Source organism: Harmonia axyridis, chromosome 1 (assembly GCF_914767665.1).
Source record: "Harmonia axyridis chromosome 1, icHarAxyr1.1, whole genome shotgun sequence".
NCBI lineage: Eukaryota > Metazoa > Arthropoda > Insecta > Coleoptera > Coccinellidae > Harmonia > Harmonia axyridis.
In genome coordinates, this window is record NC_059501.1 from 23730295 (window position 1) to 23752295 (window position 22001).

The 22001-nt window shown below is 32.4% G+C and overlaps 2 protein-coding genes across 12 annotated transcripts in view; one reads left to right on the top strand and one right to left on the bottom strand.

The window, feature by feature from the left end:
• The window catches only part of LOC123680079 (protein madd-4), a 583820-nt gene that overhangs the window by 147283 nt on the left and 414536 nt on the right, over positions 1–22001 (top strand). The gene's annotated exons all lie outside the window — the stretch shown is intronic.
• LOC123680127 (TNF receptor-associated factor family protein DDB_G0290931-like) lies at positions 8547–13657 on the bottom strand. Of its 4 annotated transcripts, XM_045617856.1 has the most exons (4): positions 13489–13657; positions 9454–9710; positions 9031–9366; positions 8547–8949 (listed from the first exon to the last, which is right to left on the bottom strand). In XM_045617856.1, exons 2-4 carry the CDS (start codon positions 9508–9510, stop codon positions 8671–8673), a joined length of 672 nt encoding a protein of 223 aa, XP_045473812.1. In that variant the 5' UTR covers positions 9511–9710; positions 13489–13657; the 3' UTR covers positions 8547–8670. The 4 variants fall into 4 exon arrangements, with proteins under 4 accessions (XP_045473812.1, XP_045473823.1, XP_045473797.1 ...); XM_045617867.1 differs by lacking the exon at positions 9454–9710 and having other exon boundaries at positions 8547–8932; XM_045617841.1 differs by lacking the exon at positions 9454–9710.

The following is a 22001-nucleotide window of genomic DNA, read 5'->3' on the forward strand; positions in this document are numbered from 1 at the left end:
AGGATAACGAACACTTTATAAGAGTAAGTGCCCCCCGTCAAATTGGCTGAATTTTTGATATGTTTTAATCCAAGTCATTCCAAAATCCAACTTTTCTAAAACGTTTTCAATCTTGATTTATGCTTATGTGTTTGTGTGATGTACCGGTTTTTTCACCATAATTTGACCCCCCCCTTTAACTTTGTTACTAAAAGAGTTACAAAAAAGAGTTTTCTACAAAAGTTTCACGGAATCGCCAAGTGTTTGTTAAAATGATTTCACAAAACGAAATATATACAGAGAGGGCAACATATTGATTGCAATTTCATTTTTTCAAATGAAACACCCTGTATATTTTTCTATATTTGACTAGCTCTTTTTCCCCTGATTTCGAATATATAACATATGTTTGGCCTATCTCCCTTATTCTGAGTACCACAGAGTTTCAAATTTTAAGAACCACCTAGCAAGCTCAGTAATCAGTTTTCAAGTGGTAGGCTGCGATAACTCAAAATGCCATTTTATGAGTTAACTCGTTGGCAATTTGACTATATGTCATATCGTCGCCAACGAGATAAATCAAAAAAGGGCATTTGACACGATGTTGTCAATTTTCTGATATTTATATTAAATTACCTTCATCAAGTTGACGCAATTAACTTTTATAATAATCAGAAAATGTTTATGAATCCTATTCTACATCACATTCGAAAAAAATGATGGTGTGTTCCTTTCAAAAGAAAGCGAAAATTTTATTCGAAATGTTCCGTATTGAGAATTATTTTTTGATCATCATAATTTCAAGGCATGAGAAAAGATGAAAAATATTACAAATCTGCCTATTAAACGTTCTTGAAAAGATTTTCTTTCAAACTTCAGGGATTTTTAAGGTTTGAATCTGCAAATAGAGGCATTTTTCAGTACGAAACATTTGAAATATAATTTTCGCTTTCTTTTGAGAGGAACACTGCGTATATTTTTTCGAATTCAATTTGACATTCAGATGTAACTAAGAACAATGATTTTAATATTATCTGATATTAATGACGGTTCATATCTTAATTACTCAGAATAGTGAAGATTATCTAGGATAACGTTTTGTATTTTTTAACAATGGACAACAAATGAGAGTTTTCAGGGGCCTCTTAAGGTTAAAATTCTTTCTGAGATTCGATTCAGCAACATGATAAACTTCCTGCCAAGTCTTTTCAATGAACAGTAGGGCAGTATCATCAGCATAACCAGTTATCTGCTCTTCAAAATTATTCATTTTTAATATATTATCGATATGAATAAGGAATATAATAGGTCCCAAAACGGTACCCTGTGGTACACCGATAGTTACATTATCAGGAGAACTGCCAATTTTCACCTGTGTTCTGTTACATAAGTAGTTTTTTATTAATTAATTAGTTGAACCTCTAATACCGCAATAACCCAATCTGTCCAACAAGTGAATTCATTATTCGCCTTTATTTTTATCCAACGGAAAATCACAAATCACATTCGCCAAAGCTCAACCCCTCTGCAGTACACAGAAACCGCAATTATCTGTCCTTTTCACAGGCGTCTGACACCAGGTACCAGACCTACCTGCACCCTCTCGAAATGCAATCCTCTTAATCTCTGTCCCAACTTGACATCATTAAACAGTTAACACCTCATAAAAACACACTGTGCCACATCCGAATCTCCGGCTGTTTATGGGGGTTCATTAAATCCATTCACCACACACCTTACGATTTCACCGACGACCACGTATACTCGATCGGTCGTCGATTTGATATATACGGCCTTGCCCAACCCCCTTCCGGAAACTTTCTTCTTACCCTTTCACATCCGACCAGAAAGGTGCTAGATTAGGGGGAGTGCGGTCTAATCCTGTGTTATAGGGACAACCGTGACTGATTGCTTAATCCTCATCATTCAGTTCATTTAAAGCAGGCAGCGCCCGTGGGAAAAATGAAAGATGGCCACGGTTAAAGCGTCCATCGACGGCGGGATTATGCTGCAATCGAGATTTGAAAGATTGAATAACTTTTGTGGTTGCGGTGGAGGTTTGAATAGGGGTTGTAATGGTTTTTTTTTGAAAAGTTGAATTAATTATCGATGTTAATCTTGGAGCATCGATAAGATGCGATTTTTTTGAGGTTGTAAAATCTATAACATCATTTTCCACGATTTTCTATATCATTATTAGTACATACAGGGTGTTCTGATTTGTTTCCGACAAACTGAAACGGGTGATAGATCACATCATTTTAAGCAAAAAAGTTTCTATGAACATGGGTCCGGAAATGCTTCGTTTCCGAGATACAGGGTGTTAAAGTTGAAAAAATAATTCGCGTTTTCTTAAATATCTTTCGACTGATTCCAAATAATTGCATGAAAGTTGGTACATAGGGTTTTTTGAGGTGAGAAATTCAAATTTGTGGTCGATTTGGTTGTATTTTCTAGAGGGCGCCACTGGCAATCATTTCGTCCCCTTTAAACCGTAGCAACTTTTCTGTGCTACCTTGTACGTCATTCTGGACTGAAAAAATCGATTCCCCTGACTTTTCTAGTTAAAAAAGGTATAACTCATTTAAGTTGCTAGGGTCAACCGTTTCAGAGAAAAACGCATTTAAAGCCAAATCCATATTTTTGTAATATCTAAAACATGTAGAAACAAATTTGTAATAATTTTAAATTAAATATTTTTTAGAAGTAACAATTTCGAACAAAACAAAATAACATAATAATTTTTAAAGAAGGTGTTCGAAATGTCCACCGTTCTGTTGAATGCACAAATGACATCTTCGAATGATTGATTGTTTTACATTCAACAATTGTTGCGGCAATAGATTTAAAATAGCTATACACAATGACAGATTTAAAGTGTGTTAGGTTCAGATGTCATTAATTATAATTATAGTTAACTAAGTCAATAGCTTATCAACAAATACAGGAAAATGGTATTGGTTACCAAAGGCCCGAGCGAAGCATACAAAGAAGAAATCATCTACAGAGAAATAGGATTTTACAGACCTTCGAAGAAAATAAAAACTCAGTATTCGTAAAGCATCCCAACAACGCAATATTTCAGGAGACAGAATATTCAGAACACTTAAAAACAACAATTACATAGCATACCACTTCTACTTATTAGTGGGCAATAGAAAATCCGCATGCATTTCGCCTTAGAAATTTTCAAAATGAATTTAAATTTATTTGAATAGGAATAATCTCATGAGAGGATTTCGAAGCAGTCAAAACATATTAAAGACAACGCGAATTATTTTTTCAACTTTAACACCCTGTTCATAGGAACTTTTTTGCTTAAAATGATGTGATCTATCACCCATTTCAGTTTGTCGGAAACAAATCAGAACACCCTGTATGTATTCTTTTGAGATAGAGCAATAGAAAAATTATGAACTTCAAACACAAAGCACGTGTATATGTAATATCAGTATTAACAGAAGAAATATAAATTGGGCATCATACATTTCAACGTATGATACAAGAGTACATATAAAAACGTCAACAGAAACTCTGTCTTCCCGTATAGGTGTAGTGACTGGTTTGTGTATACCTTTACAGAATAAGCTGACTTATTTATATTGAAGGGCTTCCCCCTTATCCAAAACAAAATCTTCTACAACCTTTCTCTTCACCAACGGTTGACGACTTGATAATTGAATCCTAAACCAAAAAAAGAAAGAAGAAGAATCAGAAAAAAGTACTTAATATTAGTTTCCATTTTATTATTATTAGTATTGCAGAATAATCCAAGAATGAAATGATAGACTAGTCAATTGTTCTTTGAAATGTATTACTTCAGGAGCAGTTTAGAGGGAACACCACCAAGTGGTTGCTTAGTTCGAAACGAAATTAGAGATGTTTCTCCTCACAAATTACCGATTTTTATGGATTTTCTCATAATTTTCTTGAACTATAATCTGCATGGAAGAAATTGAATAGTTTTAATTTGAGAAAGAAAAAAAAAAGAAATTTTGGTAACTTTTCGTTTTTTTTTATTTTATATGTACTTTGTAACAGCACTGATATATTTTTGAAATATTCGTGAAAAAAACCATTAGAAAAATCATTACAACAGAGGTATAATCAAAATTTCGTGAAAGGCGTCGTATAGTGCTGCCCTCTACTTATTTGATTCGAAAGAAGAAAGATGGTAAAGTGTCCAACTTCGTATATCATACAAAGTTTTGTCATCGCAGGAGCGCCAGAATGAGCGAATGAATGAATGGGTGCCAAAATTTGACTGATACCCGAAAAACCACGTGGTGGTTATCCCTCTTAAATGACCATTCCCAATACAAGGTACTTCGAGAATTTGCTCTAGCCACTGGATTTTTTAATAGTATGAATTGAAAATCAAATATAAAGAAACATGATTCTGCTGAGGCAGTCAAAAGTTGGGTAAAATGAATTTTTTGTCAAATTAAAAGGTAACTGTCGAAAACGTTGTTAAATCCTGTTTCTACTCCAGTCACTGTTTTCGGCAGTCATCGGAAAATTCTCCCTTTCCGCTTCTGGAGCTGATCTGCTGAGAATCGAATAGCAAGGGAAATGAAAGTCAGTAATACAGTTTTTGATTGTTATGTGTAGAATTCCATAATTAATAATCAAGATATAACCAAAAACAGTCTTGAAAAAAATAAGACGGAAAAGACCTACGCAAATTATTAATTGTCAGATTTTGTAATTAATATTTATTCACCTGTTAAAATAAAATAAATTTATGAATCTTTATGATATGTAGTTCGTACATCAAATTTAATGACAACAATGAGATAATTCAAGTTGTTTTTGCATTGAATGGCGAAATTTACTTTTCTCTAATTCTGTGCCATACCTGGTAGTACAAAATTGAGGTCGAATACCTATCTCAGTTTCAAACAATTTTCATGGTTATATTTCATTATTATATGTTGGTCCTCGAAACTCTCCTGCCATGAATTTATCTAGTAAAATATCTCTCAAATTTGTGATACAGAAAACAGCTCTGCCAACCAACATCTTTATTAAAAAAAAAAAAATTATAGATATTTATGGAAATTTTCCATTGATTCCGAAAAAATTACTGAATTGAGAAAATATTCGTACATATGGCTCATTTTTACATTCGTTCATTTTGAACCCGTAGAAGAATTTATATGCCTTCTGCATTTGTATTATAAATAACTGTCATCTGACGATTTTTATTATAGGTTCTTGACATGTTTATTTGGTATTCATAAAATTGAAATTCATCTAATACCTGATACCTCAGATGAGGTAAGAAAAGCATATATCATGCAATGACACAAAATATTTCGGAAAACTGAAACCTGAACCATTATTCTCCAATTTTCATTGAAAATTGTTCACATTCCATAATTTTGAAATTGAGTATCAGTTTCCTTTCCTATTGATGAACCAATTAAAAATCATGTTATTTGAAAAAATATATAACACGCTGAGGTTAGAATTTCCTCCTCATATTGCACAGAGCGTAATCGCTGCAATGAGTTATTACCCTATGTGTATTAGAAATCTCAACGGAAAGAACCTACTGTGTAATATTTGAACATAATTCATTTTACTTCCTTCCATATCCCAGCAAGCCTTGAACGAATCCTCGTTGTATTGTTCAAATTATGTTCGCGGTCGGGATATAAAGTGAAACTTTTTATTTAGGCGAGTCTGTTCTCATAGCCTAAAAACCTATACAACATTATTTATGGCGTTTGGTCCTACACGAACGAACATAAATTAGGTGAAGGGCTGTAGTAAATTTCGAATTCAGAAACTTTACGATATGGGAGACAGGTGAAGGGACTACAATGGGATGGTTAGAACAAGTAATCTCCCTCTCTCAAAAATATGTAATAAATTCATTTGGATCATGACGTAGTGCTGGTGTCACAAAGTGACAAAGTTTTCGTTCCTTCATATTTGGGATTTTATTTCCCTTCAGCAGGTGGAGCGTGAACCATTGTTAACGCGAATTTCTCTTCACAAGAGAAGTGTTCTGTTTTACCGAGTATGCCATGGAAATTTCCTGATTTTATTCCTGACACTATTTGAAAAGAAAATGCTTCTTTACCAGTATACAGGATATTGAAGTTGGAATGAATTGATTTTTTTTCAAACGTACAATAACAACGTTATATTTTGACTGACAAGACCATTGAAAAGTTCTACTTTTCCTCTGACGGAGGGAAAAGTGGTGCTATGTTAACGATGAATTACATTTCCATCCGCCGGAGAGAAAATTATAACTATCAACTACTATAGTTTATCTCTGTCAAAATTAAGTAAGGATGATAACCGTGACTAGACAAATATTGCTTGATCAATCAATTATAACGATAAGAAATTGGATCTCCAAGTTTTTATGATGTTCAGAACGTTTGAAAAAAAAATAATGTATTTTAATCAGAGAAGCTACTTTCCAAGACTTGCCTCACCACCGAGCTCACCACAGAGAAACATAGGCTAGCCATGGAAAGTGACAATTCTCCTCCGTTTGAAGTAATATACTATTTTCTTCAATATCTTGGAATCCATAAATAACCATTGAATCATTGTTATAACTTTCGAAACTCTAAAAATTGTATGGTGTTGTTGTTTTGATTACATTAATACATTTTTTGAGAAAGGAACTATGGCTGCATGAATTTTTGAAATTCGACTTTAGTCCAATTAGTGTTTGTTTCGTTTTATTTCGAACCAAAACTGATAAAATAAGGTTCTAGTCTGTATTTTGGTAAGTAAATAAGCATTGGAGGATCTATGTTTATGGAAACATTCTTCTCAATATAATGTCAGGACTCAGGAGTAATGTAATAAGTTCTGAGAGATGTCAAGTTGATAAATTAATGAAGTTTTTGTGTGATATTTATCCCGACTTTTCTAGAAGCCTCTGTGAGATTTCCCTCGAGCTTGTCTAAGTTGCAACTTAGACATTTCGTCAAAGGTACCAAAAAAAAAAAAAAATTGAGGTATACGATGGAGGGGCAAACTAAGCAACCGTATAACAATAAGATGAAAAATTTCTGAGAAACATAAACCGTGGAAGAACCCAAAATATGATGTGTTTGGTTGAAGCCATATTTCAATATATTGATTCCAGAATTAAATTTCGAAAGAAATGAACAAGGCATGATGATGTCATGTGATAGGAAACCTCTGTATGAGCAGATTTGTAAATTTCGAATTTCGAGCCATCAAACGATAAAGATGATGAATCCGTCCTCAAATTCAGTTCTGAAGTGGAGTCGAGAGCTTTAAAGAAAAATAAATTATATTCTTTCGGCCGGAGGTATGCGTGATGTCTATAGTCCAAGAAAATGGCCAATGAAATACGAATTTTGAGGTTAAAACTTGAATTTTGGATATAAGTTACTTTGAAGCATCTAAAAACGAACTGTGAAAGGTTTTTTTAAATTCACCCCCGGGAAGGGGTGAAAAAAAATAAAAAAAGGGGTTTTTTTGAAATTTTGGGGAAATGGTAAGTGTTAGAAAAAAAAGTTTCGAATAAAAGTTGTAGAGCGTAAAATTTTACATAAAAATGTTCTCACAACTTTTTTTCCTAAAATTGAAATTAACTGAGATATGGTAGCTAGAAGCTAGGGGATGATAACAGGAACTTTAAAAAATCATAAGTTGTTGAAAAATTGAAAAAACTCATAATTTTTTTTTTTAAATTACTTATATGATTATAAACTTTAATTCTAGAGAAAAATTTTTTTTTTTTAATTGTTTATAAAAAAGTTATAACAATTTAAAATTTTTATTTTCAAATTAAATCAACTTTAACTGATGAAAATATATATATATTTTTTTTAATAGATTAATATTTTAAGAAATTGACCATACGCGTTGAAATTTAATTTTTACCTGTTCTTTTCAAGCAGATATAAAATAATTTACCTGGTTAAAGATATTGTGTGGCGGCCATTTGCTTTCACTACCGACTTCGGTACCTCATGCGCATGCGTCAGTTGTTCTCAATGCGCCAGTTGTTCTCTGTGTGTTTACAATATTCTCCATTTGTTTTGAGTGAATTGATTAGTGCTGTTAATTTGGAAAAGGTAATTATTTAAGTGATGTTCAATTTTATATTGAGAAACCGCATGGTCAAAACATAAACACATGCTTTTTATTTACTTTGTTATAAAAATCACCATCAATCATTTTATATTATTTAATTTTTTAAATACTATTGTTGAAGTATCTACCTAGATTAGTTGATAATGAATTAATTTTGTACTTTTCTTGTTTATATAGGTTGAAATTTCAACATGGATCAACAAGCATTATGCAGTATTTGTGACACAGTTTTGATCAATGACACCGACACTGTTGTTTCAGTGAAAGAGAGAGGATTAAAAAAGTTGATTGAGAAAAGCATTGAGAAGGAAGACAGAAAAAGAAGACAGAAAAAAAATTACTTATATGATTATAAACTTTAATTCTAGAGAAAAATTTTTTTTTTAATTGTTTATAAAAAAGTTATAACAATTTAAAATTTTTATTTTCAAATTAAATCAACTTTAACTGATGAAAATATTTTTTTTTTTTTTAATAGATTACAAAATTGTATTACAATTAAAAAAATTTGAAGAAACTTCCTAAGAGTAATTGATTCTCTAATTATATAATAAATAAAAAAATATAGATTTTGCAATTCCAAAAATTATATTAAAATTTTTCAAAGTTAATATAAATTTCATCAAGTGGACTGCTGTCTCTAACAGTTGAGCTTCCTTCGTTTTCTTCTTCAGTAGGTGTTTCTTCGTCTTTATCGTTAGCTTTTGTATGTGTCTCATATTCACTATCTTCATTGGTATCAACGCCTGCATTTATACTGTTATTGCATGTATCACCATGACAAAACTTGCATAATTCATTACATTTGAGAGAACTTTTTCTACAACTACATCTTGCTGATGCACAATTGGTTCTACAACCACAAAAAATCTGTGAAGAATACAAGAAAAAAATTATCGTCCATAGCGTAAAAATTAACTAAAGAAGAATTTTATTTGATTGATATTATACCTTTTGTGTGGATACTTTTGAACGAGTGTTTTTAACAGTTTTACGTCCTGTACATATAGCTTCATTTTCTTGTTCTCCGTCTTCGACAGTAGTTTCTTCTTCACCATCATTTTCATCCTCATAAACATTTCCATCATCATCATTTTCATCATCACTATCATCTCTTTCTTCATCTTCTTTATCTTCATTTTCATCATCCTCAAGATTAAACGATCTTGCAGAAGCGTTATCACAGCTTTGGCCTTGGCAACTTTTACAAAATTTATTGCATTTTAAACCACTTTTTTTGCAACCACATCGAGCTGATAAACAATTCGTTTTACAGCTACAAGAAACCTGTTAAAATAAAATGCAAAATGAATAATTTATTATTACTATTGGATAACACTAAAATAAGATAAGTTGGTGTGAATTGTAACTTACTTTATCTATTAACTCCTTTGGTGCTGGTTCCGCGTTTGACATGATAGGTATCATCATAAATAAGGTTCTTCTCCAACCCCAATCGTCCGGATTTAGATTGTTGCCTAACCACTGTTGAATTTGATAATACACTCGTTTTGTATGTTCTCGTAGGGCTGATTCAGTCGGTGGTAAAGAAGCTAAGATAACTTCTTTTTTAAAAGCAGCAGCCGATAATGAAAATATCCTATATCTTAATTCACCAAGTGTCAGTTCATCTGTAATACTTTGACCATAGAGATGGAATATAATTTTTTCAGATACTGCGTATAATTCCTCAATTGAACGATTAGACTCATAGAAAACAGAAATTAGAGCTTGCAAATCAGGTTTTTTTTTCAATAAAGATATTATACTTTTTTTTCCTTTTTTAAAAATTGCACTTGTAGTGTCGCAACCTGCAAATGCATGCGCAAAAAGCAAAAAAGGCTTCAAATTTTTATCGTATTCCGTAGAATAAATAACATTAGCTTGCTTTCCTGGTGTCATTTTATAAAAGTATATTACCTCTTCGTCAGAGACAAGTGAAATCAAAATGATAAGTAAGTCAATATCATTACCAACTATCGTCACGGATTGATTTCTTCTTCTTTTTAAATCGATTGCAGTTTTGACAATTAAAAGATCCGCGTCTTCTGAAGCTATATTCGTGCTAATACCACGGTTTTGAAGATTATTACTCAGTAAGTTTACAAATTGTTTCTTATTTGCAATATTGGACAGGAACTTCTTTTGGGTCAAGGTCACGAGATTATCTTCAGAAATCTCAACATCTGCAGCAACACATTTTTCTTTTCTGCGATATCTTTCGTAGGACTTAATTCCTATTGTTTCCTTCGAGTAGCCATCGAATATGACTGTCACGTTAGATCCAAAATGTTTAATAAGATAAGAGTAGTAAAGGTTACAAATGTCTGAGTATTTCTTTCCATGCGGCCAAACATAGCTATGCAGAAGCCAGCCACCATCAATTACAAAAATTGATCCAGATCCAGATATTAAGGCAGGCGATTGAATGTATGGCTGGAAAACGTTATACAATTCTGATTTTGGTGTTTTTCTCATTAATCCATGTTCGTCGAATAAGCTCAGAGGAAACGGTGACAACTCGTACTTCAATGCATTGCGTGTTTCTTCAACATTGCCATGAAAAAATACTGATATTCTCTGAATTAACAAGAATGAGTCGACAGCAACAAAATCATCGCCAATATGCATACCACTTTTCGCATTTGCAAGTGTTTTCACTTTGAACGCGTTAGACAAAGAAACGTTATCAATATTTTTACCAACCATGGTAGCTATACCTTGCAATCCAACTTCTACTGCATTATGACAATTAATTGTTGGTCCACCTATGATTCCAGTAGAGAGTGATACTAATGAAGTTCTAACCTCAAATGGATTTCTTTCATCAAGCCAAAACAAAAATTTTTTAATTCCTACTTCATCTTTTGTGATTCTACTTCTTGAAATATCAACATGTTGTTCACTGTTGCTTGATTCAATCTTGCAATATGTCTCTAAACATTCCATGATATTGAATGCTGATGGCATTGCTACTAAATATCTTGTTACAACACTGGAAGTAACACCTCTTCCATGCTTCAAGTCAGTACCGAAGAAACGATTGAGGGTCTGTTCAATAACCATGTCTGACCAAATTCCAGCCCATGCTTTTTCGGATCTACGAATTGTAAAAAAACCTTCCTTCGTGAATTCGTCATATTCTCCTGGATCCATAATTAACTCGAGGTCAGCCATTTGTTGCAAATAAATTTGAGCGTATTTCGCATATGGATAATGTCCACTTGCATGGAAGAATGGTAACATCTCTTTGACGCTTTGTAAGTGTAGTTCCCAATTGCCTAATCGTTCCGCTTCTAAAAATTGCAATGCAATAATAATGCTTTTGAAATACTGGATCCATAATTTAGATGTTGGACCATTTTTTTCCATCACTGCCAGTTGCTGTACAAATCTTTCGCACATATCAGTTATTACTGGTTCGTCATCACAATCTGTTAGAAGTGGAGGTTCTGAATCCCACGTACCGAAAAACTTTTTAATAGAATCTTGGAATTCATCCGAAGGTTTCAAGCTTCTACAAATTATAATACCAAGTGCGGTGAACGACATGATATGAGCTCGCAACGCTCTAGCATAAGCATGACCAGTTAACATTTTCTTTACAGAATCACCTGCATAGACTGTTGTCCATAAATCTTCAATTCCACTCTCAGACATAATGTAACCGATTGCTCCCAGGTATGACATTAACAGGTGGAAGCCACCAAGACGAACGACAACATTTTTTAATTCTTCACTATTCGATTCTTGTACTATCGAAAGAGCTTTAGCATATAATGGCTGGTCATATGTGACAAAACATGTCTGTCTATTTAATTTACGAGTTTCAGCTGCTGCATAGTGTAAAGAACTATTTAATGTCGTCAAATTTGACGGTGGTCCATTTATAAATGGTAAGCAAACAATTTGCGACATTGTATAAGGAATCCCGGAAGACAAAACTTCCATATATCCTTTCCAAGATGGTACGTTTTTAACCTCGAAGAACTTGGCCCAAAGATACGCAGAATAATAAGTTGATATCACAGGTGATTTTCTCACTGGAATGTTTTTTATCGCAATGAATTCTAGTGATTGTAGAGCCTTAGTGTTAAAAGACCCGTAAGGTAATTGGGGAATAACGTGTTTTGATACTAATTCCTGAGGTTTTGGCATTTTCTTAAATTTAACAATATTTTCTTCGAAGCTTATAGACGATTCAGGCGTATACGCTACTATTCCACCAAGGCAATGAAAAGTCTCTTTACCATCTAATGTTTTAGCATTGTGATCAGTATTATCAAACACAAATTGTGCAAATGGCTTATCACTATTAATTTTAAGAGCTGGAGGATTAATAACTGTACAAGCTTCATGCAACTGAATGTGATAATATGAGGCACAAACACCTAATTTGCTCAACAGATCAACAATTAGTCTGGAACCAGTTTTTCTGTGGACATATGAACCAACTGCCAATTGGAGAGATGATATAAATTGTTTGGGACGTAAATAACTGACGATGGAATGTGCTATTGAATCTCTAACAATAAAATTATCACTGTATTGGTCACTGTTATCCTTGCATAGTAAATTTCCAAGGAACGAAGTTAATAATGGCGGAATTGATGACACAACATCGTCAAGAAAACTGGACGCAGGAGGGTACGATGTATTACGATAATCGTGTTTAATAATTTCATTACGGAGTATTTTGACAGCGACATTCAAAATTGTTTGCTTTTGTAAATCATCCATTTCATCGCCATCACCAGTGAACCAATCGCTACAAATTTTAGAAATATCGAATGTTTTATAATAGATCATTGGTTCCTTACCTCGATGATGAGATATGAAGATATCATCTTTATATTTTTCTTTCAACATTCGAAATAAAACAAAGTGACTCAAGGAATCATCTCCCATGATATCTTTTAGTTCCCGCAAACTAAATGTATACTGACAGCTTTCTTCAATGTGTTTGCAAATTTGATTAAAAATCCTAGCTGTTTGTTCTTTAAGGGTAGAGATTTTTGGTTCCTTCACGAGCTTATTAAAATTCACGTAGCATTTATGATGATAACTAGCTTTACAGTCAACTAGGTTGATGTATTTAATGCGTTTAATCAATTCAGTACTAAACTCATCATTTTGCCTCCTGGCAATATCCAGTATCTGGTCTTGTGTGTACTTATTAGCTATCAAATGGACCCGTTTATGTTTGCGATCCAATGACATTTTACAAAAAAAACATAGATTTACAAAATCAAAATTCAAATTTGTTGAAGTTGACGCTGGTAGTATACTTGGTCCAACTACAGATGATGTAAAATGTGATGAAGATGGATCAGTAGATAATTTTGATTTTCTCTTAATTGAAGAGGTAGACATAGGATACGACTTCCTACATTTTTCATGAAAACTTACTTCAATCTTTCCGAGCCATAACTCGCTTTTTCTGTCTTCCTTCTCAATGCTTTTCTCAATCAACTTTTTTAATCCTCTCTCTTTCACTGAAACAACAGTGTCGGTGTCATTGATCAAAACTGTGTCACAAATACTGCATAATGCTTGTTGATCCATGTTGAAATTTCAACCTATATAAACAAGAAAAGTACAAAATTAATTCATTATCAACTAATCTAGGTAGATACTTCAACAATAGTATTTAAAAAATTAAATAATATAAAATGATTGATGGTGATTTTTATAACAAAGTAAATAAAAAGCATGTGTTTATGTTTTGACCATGCGGTTTCTCAATATAAAATTGAACATCACTTAAATAATTACCTTTTCCAAATTAACAGCACTAATCAATTCACTCAAAACAAATGGAGAATATTGTAAACACACAGAGATCAATTCACTCAAAACAAATGGAGAATATTGTAAACACACAGAGATCAATTCACTCAAAACAAATGGAGAATATTGTAAACACACAGAGAACAACTGGCGCATTGAGAACAACTGACGCATGCGCATGAGGTACCGAAGTCGGTAGTGAAAGCAAATGGCCGCCACACAATATCTTTAACCAGGTAAATTATTTTATATCTGCTTGAAAAGAACAGGTAAAAATTAAATTTCAACGCGTATGGTCAATTTCTTAAAATATTAATCTATTAAAAAAAATATATATATATTTTCATCAGTTAAAGTTGATTTAATTTGAAAATAAAAATTTTAAATTGTTATAACTTTTTTATAAACAATTAAAAAAAAAAAATTTTTCTCTAGAATTAAAGTTTATAATCATATAAGTAATTTAAAAAAAAAAAATTATGAGTTTTTTCAATTTTTCAACAACTTATGATTTTTTAAAGTTCCTGTTATCATCCCCTAGCTTCTAGCTACCATATCTCAGTTAATTTCAATTTTAGGGAAAAAAGTTGTGGGAACATTTTCATGTAAAATTTTACGCTCTACAACTTTTATTCGAAACTTTTTTTTCTAACACTTACCATTTCCCCAAAATTTCAAAAAAACCCCTTTTTTTATTTTTTTTCACCCCTTCCCGGGGGTGAATTTAAAAAAACCTTTCACAGTTCGTTTTTAGATGCTTCAAAGTAACTTATATCCAAAATTCAAGTTTTAACCTCAAAATTCGTATTTCATTGGCCATTTTCTTGGACTACTATGAAATCAACCTGGAATATTGACATTAATAAAGTCATAATTTTTCGACGATTCTGATAATTTTTGTTCTTCACTATTGTCGATACGTCCATCTTCTGTATGCAATCTGTGGAGTAACCATTTATTCAAGAAAATGCACATTGGCTCCACTGAAATCATCTGTCTTATCATATTCAGTTCATATAAAACTATCTTAATATTAGCTCAATCTCTTCATGTATGACTTTTGCTTCTAATGAAAAAATTCCATGAAACAATTTTTGGCATATATTTCGGAAAAAAAAATTACAAAAAGATATTCTATGACAATTTCAAGTGGACCTCAAGAACCTGCCTTAACTGTAACATTGGCACGTCTTCACTTCTGAAACGTTGTGATTCACACATCAAGGTTGAACAAGTGAAAAGACGAACATACATAATCTTCAAGATCCTCTTTCGGTCCTGCTTATGTTCCTCTTGATAGTAAAAGCAAATTTTTCTGAAAATATAAACCATAATTGATACAAACATCTTACAATGCATACTTCAACAACGAAATACATCGAACCTCCATTATATTGTAAAAATCCAACAAACACATGTTTTCATCTAGCTGTAAAAGTATCAAACCAACTTGACTCTCAGCACAAAAATAATTTTATTTGTTGAGCTAAGTCACTATAAATCACAATAAGTTGCAACGAAATTGCACTATATCACTCTATGTAAGGAATCGCAACACCCATAACCTAATGGGCCACACACATAGGATTTTTTTGTACATAAACACGTGGTGTGTTGGAGCAATATAGTACGAAAGCTACACTGTGTATTTAAGGTATCTATTGTTTTTACCGTTAATATTGATGCAGTAGTAATGATTTGTAGAAGAAATGCAACCCGTTACATTAAAGGGTGTTTTTGATAGTCGTATTGAGTACTAATATCCAGGACACTGATAATAGACTAGATAATTTTATGACAAACGAAAGCTCGTTTCAAGGTTACATCCCTTAGCCTTTGGCTTCGGTCTGTTACCAAGCAAGGAGGAGCTCGAGAAATTTGTCAAAAAATTATGTTGCATTTGTCAATATCCGAGGGATATTCGGCGGAAAATATTTTTACGAAAAAGATTTGTGATTTTATCAAAACTTAATAACTTGATAATACATTCGTTGCTATTCTCTAGTATAGATGATCTATTACATTTTGCATCGTGGGCATCTCAGGCTGATTTGAATACTACATTGTTAAACGGGCCAATCATAATGTTATAGTCATTATAGTACTTTTTTGCAAGAGTTTGCACAAAACGTTCCACATTGTCTTCACCGTTGCATCTTTATATTCGGTCTCATCTTTCTTTTTTATATTAACCGCCTAATCTTTTAGTATCAACGTCAATTCTTCTAAACTCCTATGTTCATTCAATTAATATTCTCGTTCGCATCAAAAACACATAAATATTTCCCAAATATATTTATGACTGTATGTTGTTTTTCTGAGAATTTTTCTTTGATTATCGCTTTTAAACTTTGAACATACGCATAGCCAAAACGTGACGTTTTGAAATTCACTTGGAATGAAGTTGCCAAACTCAATCGTGTTGTCATAGTGAATGCAATTATCAAAGGTAATACCACGAGTGCTTCAAATATTATCGAATATTTCCCTCCTGTCAAAAATTCTATGTATATGGAGAACAATTATCGAAAATTACAGCGATAATTGCATTGTAGGAAGCGAAACATCACTGCGATAATTGTTCTGTTCATAGATGCATAGTTTCTATGCATCTTAGACAGTTCGAATCTATGGCAATTCCATTCTAAATCAGTTTGATAAGTAATGTAACAGTTCATTCGGGAAATATTCCCCCGAATTACACTCGTGCATCAAAATGACCGGATAATTTCGCATTCCAGCGTGTTTTCTTTGAAAAACTGCATTCGGTCATTTTAATTTTCGGAGAGCCCTCCACCTTCGGTGTCGGGCTCTTTCTCCAATAATGAAAATGAACTCATGCAGTTTTTATGACAACACGCTGTCATGCAAAATTATCGGTAATTTTGATGCACTTGTGCAATTACTTGCGATTATTTCTTCTTCTCCACGAAAACTTGTTTATTTGAAAAAAATATGAAAACAAACCGATTGATAAAATCACGAGTTAGGACCAGTTGTTTTTATCTATATTCGGTTTGTTTGAATGTGTTTGCCTCAAATAAACAAGTTTGAGTTATGAAAATAAAAAATTATCTGATAAAATTTGAAGAAGGAGTTGTATTTAGAAAATCATTTTTTTCAACAATTTGAATGTTCAATATTATCTTGGGTAATGACACTGAATCGGTTTGTGCTCATTTTTCAATAATGCACTTTAAAATAAGGTATTATCGATGAAGCAGTAGTACTTATATCGGTATAATCCCGAATGATTGGCTGCAATAATGCAATGCTATTAGTTGAAACAACCAAAATGTCAGATTTTGACATGTGAAAAAAATAATCAGTGTAATGTTGACATGAACTGGTGAAATTGTTCCATATGACACAAAATGACAAAATTTGATCGGTTGTTAGAACTGTCAAAAAAATTATCAGTCTAATGTTGACATGATTGGGAGAAATTATTTCATATGACACAAAAAGACAAAATTTGAATGTTTGTTGTAGGCTTAACGATCTGAGCTCTATAGTAAGATTAAGTCTTGTTTTTTATTGAACGACCGTCATTTATAATAATCATCCACTAACAAGAAGGTCGAGTTATGACGATCCTCGTGAGATCACCCTAAATCTCAGGGTAAGACTAATCCGATGTAGACGCTCCATTTGACAGGATAACACCAACTTACTATCCTCATTAAAAACGAATATCTATCTACGTGATGCCGGCTATTTCGAGCAGCGTTGACAACTGTATTATTCTCCAATCAGATAAGGCCCGTTAATAGTCTAATGTCAAATTGGAGTTAATTGTAATCCGGAGACAACAGGTCGACAACATACGAAATTAATTTCCATCTCAGTCAACTGACAGCCTGGGTGGTAACGAGTTCAGCGATCACTGATAAAATACTTATGATGTATTGAGGTGAATATTTGAAGACGCTAGATCTACGATGTGTCGACTGCCTTATACGGCGATCGGGATTAAGATAATGACGGGGATTCTGCTATTCAGATTGATCAAGTACGCTGGAATTCATTAAAGTCTCCCAGCTTATCAGGTAATGTTGAAAATCTTGATCGGGAAAGTTACGGTTAAATCGAGTCATGATACACAATTAACACGGTAGAAGCCAAAGTCCAAAAAGTTTGTCTCGCATTCGGCGAGATCTCATGTAGTTTTCAAGAAGAATATCATTTCTTGAAGGGTAAACAATTTTTACACTCTCGTTTCAATCATAAGGACGATAACTTTCCAAAGAAAAAGAGAGAGTTGAAGTAGTTATAGTTTCTTCGAGGTAATATATAAGGGATGTTTACAAATTAGGCGCGAACCTTGAAAGAGGTGTTAGTATCACTCATATGCTGTGGATTGGGCTATATTTATTGATAACCGAAAATCAGCAGTTTCCGAGTTATTTTTTGAGTTCTTGTGATTGTTAAAATATTTCCCACCTTACGTACTTTATTTTTCGTCAATTTTTTCTACGTTAACCAAGTTTCATTTAAATTTTGGATCATATTGGATATGAAATGTATGAAAAACTATGCTATATTAGATGTTGAATAAGAAAAAGTTTGATTTGAAAGTTTGTGTATGAAGAAAAGAATAGTAAATTTCTAATATAAATGTGCCTGCAACTATCGAATTCCCCAATTCATGTTTGACAAAATTATTTTAAGAACTTCCAAATTCCTTCTTCATTTCCTAAAAAAAGGTTCTCGTCAAAATACAGGCACTAGTTTTGTCTCAGCAGATTTTCATTCGAAAGGGGAAAAAAGCAAAGAGATGAAAGTAATGAATTAAAAATATTTTTATTGCACTTAGACTCAAAATTTCAGTAGGAAGTGAATTATGTTTGAAATGATCTTCACCTTTCCTTATACAGGGTGGCAACTTTTTCAATGGGATTGTATTGGTAACTTTTAAACCAATTGAGTTACAAGGTCGGTCAAATGGAGAAAAAGTTGCATTTATAGGAGCATTGTCAAGCAGTTCAAACAAATCGAGATTATCAGGGCCGGTTATTGAGATATCATAGGAAAAGTAAATTCTGTCATTTTGATTTTTCTTTTTTCCCATTTTATTTCATATATTATCAAAAAATGTTTCAGGAATTTTTTATTCGACAGTAAATTATCCTCAATTTGACGTAATCAGATTTCGTATATCCAACGTTTCGTACTCCCTGGGCCAACCTCAACCTCATTATTTTCAATACGGACCTGTATATTTTATGACACTTTTCGAAATAACATTTAACGCTGAATTCAAGGATATATAATACGATGTTATTCAAAGTTGATTTCCAGTTGATTTTGACCCTTATCCAAATTTCTTTGGGTCGGATCTGTATTACATTTAGGTACTTTTAGTTTAATTAACAACATGCAATACATTTCGATAAGAAAATCAACTAACTCATCTTGAACTAAATGCAACATATTAGAATCAAAGCAAGAAACAAGTAAAAGTTATTTACATATTTCAGTTCATACTAATTAAACGGAGCTATCGTTTAATCAAAGATAAGTCAAATTTTTATTCGAAGGTAACTACCTAAATGAAAATTAATGATATCTCAAAAATTAAATTTATGATACTACGAACCCGAGATTCTTCGCGAGAAGATTGAGAATGTATTGGAAGGTATTCAAGGAGATGAAATAAGCAAATGTATAAGAATGTATGAGTTCCAGAACCTTAAAGTGCAATATACAAAATGATGGACATTTCGTTAAAAATTATTTCGAAAAGTGTCATAAAATATGCAGGTCCGTATTGAAAATAATGAGGTTGAGGGTGGCCCAGGGAGTACGAAACGTTGGATACGAAATCTGATTACATCAAATTGAGGATAATATACTGTCGACTAAAAAATTCCTGAAACATTTTTTGATAATATTTGAAATAAAGTGGGAAAAAAAACTCAAAATGACAGAATTTACTTTTCCTATGATATCTCAATAATCGGCCCTGATAATCTCGATTTGTTTGAACTGCTTGACAATGCTCCTATGAATGCAACTTTTTATTTATTTGACCGACCTTCTAACTCTTATGGTTTAAAAGTTACCAATACAATCCCATTGAAAAAGTGGCCACCCTGTATAAATACGTGCTCTATTTCTCATTTCTGCAGTTGTTACTTTCCGCTTGAAATTTACTCTTAATCATCTCGCTGCATCGTCTGTTCTAACGGTGTTAGATTCGGACTTCCCGCTGCCCACGAAAATAATCCAAAATTATAATCAAATTTGGTCAACGTAGAAAAAATTGACGAAAAATGAAGTAAGGTGAGGAATGTGGTGCAAATAACAAGAACTCAAAAACCTAGTATCTAAATCATTGATTTTTGGTTATCACTAAATATGGCTCAAACGGCAGCAAATGACTCATACTAACACGTTCTCCAAGGTTCACCCTGTGAACATTCTATTGAGAAAAGGCGGTACAAATTGTTAACTTCATACAATGAAGTATGTGTTGATGAATCCTAGTATTAGAAGAGGATATGTGAACGGGGCATCATTCATTTCAACGTACGATACAAGGGAACAAGAAAAAACCCCAGCAAAAATTCTGTCGGCCCCTGTATAGGTGTAGTGATTCTTTTTCATCCGAACTAATTTCTTTCATCCTTCATTTTCACCAGGAATAGACGACGTATATTTTATAATTAAATGAGAAAACTAAAATAAAAGAACTTATGTCTTATTTTCATTTGAATTGATCAATGAGTATCAAATATGTTTCATGAACTAAAAAAGGAATTTAACAACTATTTTATTCAAATTGAAATTGCTAAAAAGGTGAAAGATAATATCGACATCTAAGACTGTAACTAATCCTCTTAGTTAGGTTTATTCATTAATAAATTAGTGCAACTAACTACAGAAGTTGAACAGCAGCAGGCAGCAGCAAGTTTTTCAATGCATCCTTAATTCCAAAGAGCTCAGTCCTCATTAAACTTTTTTTTGATCTAGTCACAACAATAATTAACAAGACGAATAATGCTTCTCGAAATACATCTCAATTAAGTTGTATCCTAAGTTTAACTGATACCAGGCTGCCAATGCTAGAGTACATAATCTGTTACATGCAAGGGAATTCATTATGACACAGACGAACTGTTATATGAGCCCTCAAACGAGATATATCACAATGTAATGGTGACTGTAAACATATTGTTGCTGTAGATATAGATTTGATATGTTTGATATCCAGCGAGATACATTTCGAACTGTTTGTAATCTACGTACGAATAGGTATGTTGAATGCGAAATATTTTAATTCTTCAATACGCTGATTTCCGAGATATGTCAATAAAGATTCTGAGTGATCGAATTGATTTTTCGATCTGTAGTTATGAATTCATGTTAGATTGACAACCGGTTGCTGACATAAAAGGATTGATCATCAAATTTCCGATGGAATATTTCTTTCTCTTCATTTCATAACAGTTATTGAAAAAACATTTTTTCTCGTTTAAACATCAAACATTTTAAGCGACTCTGTTTATGATATAATATAATATTAATAATTTCGAAGATAATTTCGTTGTTATATTGAATAATTATGAAATATTTGAATTTGAACATATCATATAATTCATAATAATTTGTTGATATTCAAATAATCTTGAATTAAATAATTGTTTTCATTGAAGAAAATTGAAAGTTATAAAGAAATATCATCTTCTTGAATAGTCCATCTTATAATTTATAAAAGAGGTATTAGATATGAGAGTCAATATTCAGAACATAACAGAATCATGAAATATTGCAACATTAAAATGCTAAAACAATCAAACAAAATAACATTGCATTGTTGAATTTAAATTAAATGGCCTAGTGTTAAAAATATTCCGATGAGAAAATAATTTTCTTTCTCGTTCTTTGAACATTTGCAATTTAAGGTTTACCCGAGGGTTTACCTATCCTATTTCTGTTATCAAAAATTTAAACTTTATTATGGGAAAGCAGTTTTTTTCTAATTGGATTCGACATGACACTATCGAACATATTGAAGATGAATGAAATAAACTTTTTCTGGCAATTAAAGATTTCATTTTCTAAGTTACTTGCTGCCATCAAATATTTTTTGATAGGCTTATGTAGTATGCTAACCCTATCCCAGCTTC

Excerpts from the sequence above, each read along its gene's own strand:
- LOC123680127 (XM_045617841.1), bottom strand. The coding sequence starts at position 13,644 with ATGGATCAACAAGCATTATGCAGTATTTGTGACACAGTTTTGATCAAT. Across the intron at positions 9,367-13,488 it reads TATGGCTCGGAAAGATTGAA|GTTTCTTGTAGCTGTAAAAC; the intron begins GTAAGTTTTCAT and ends TTATTTTAACAG. Across the intron at positions 8,950-9,030 it reads CAAAAGTATCCACACAAAAG|ATTTTTTGTGGTTGTAGAAC; the intron begins GTATAATATCAA and ends TATTCTTCACAG.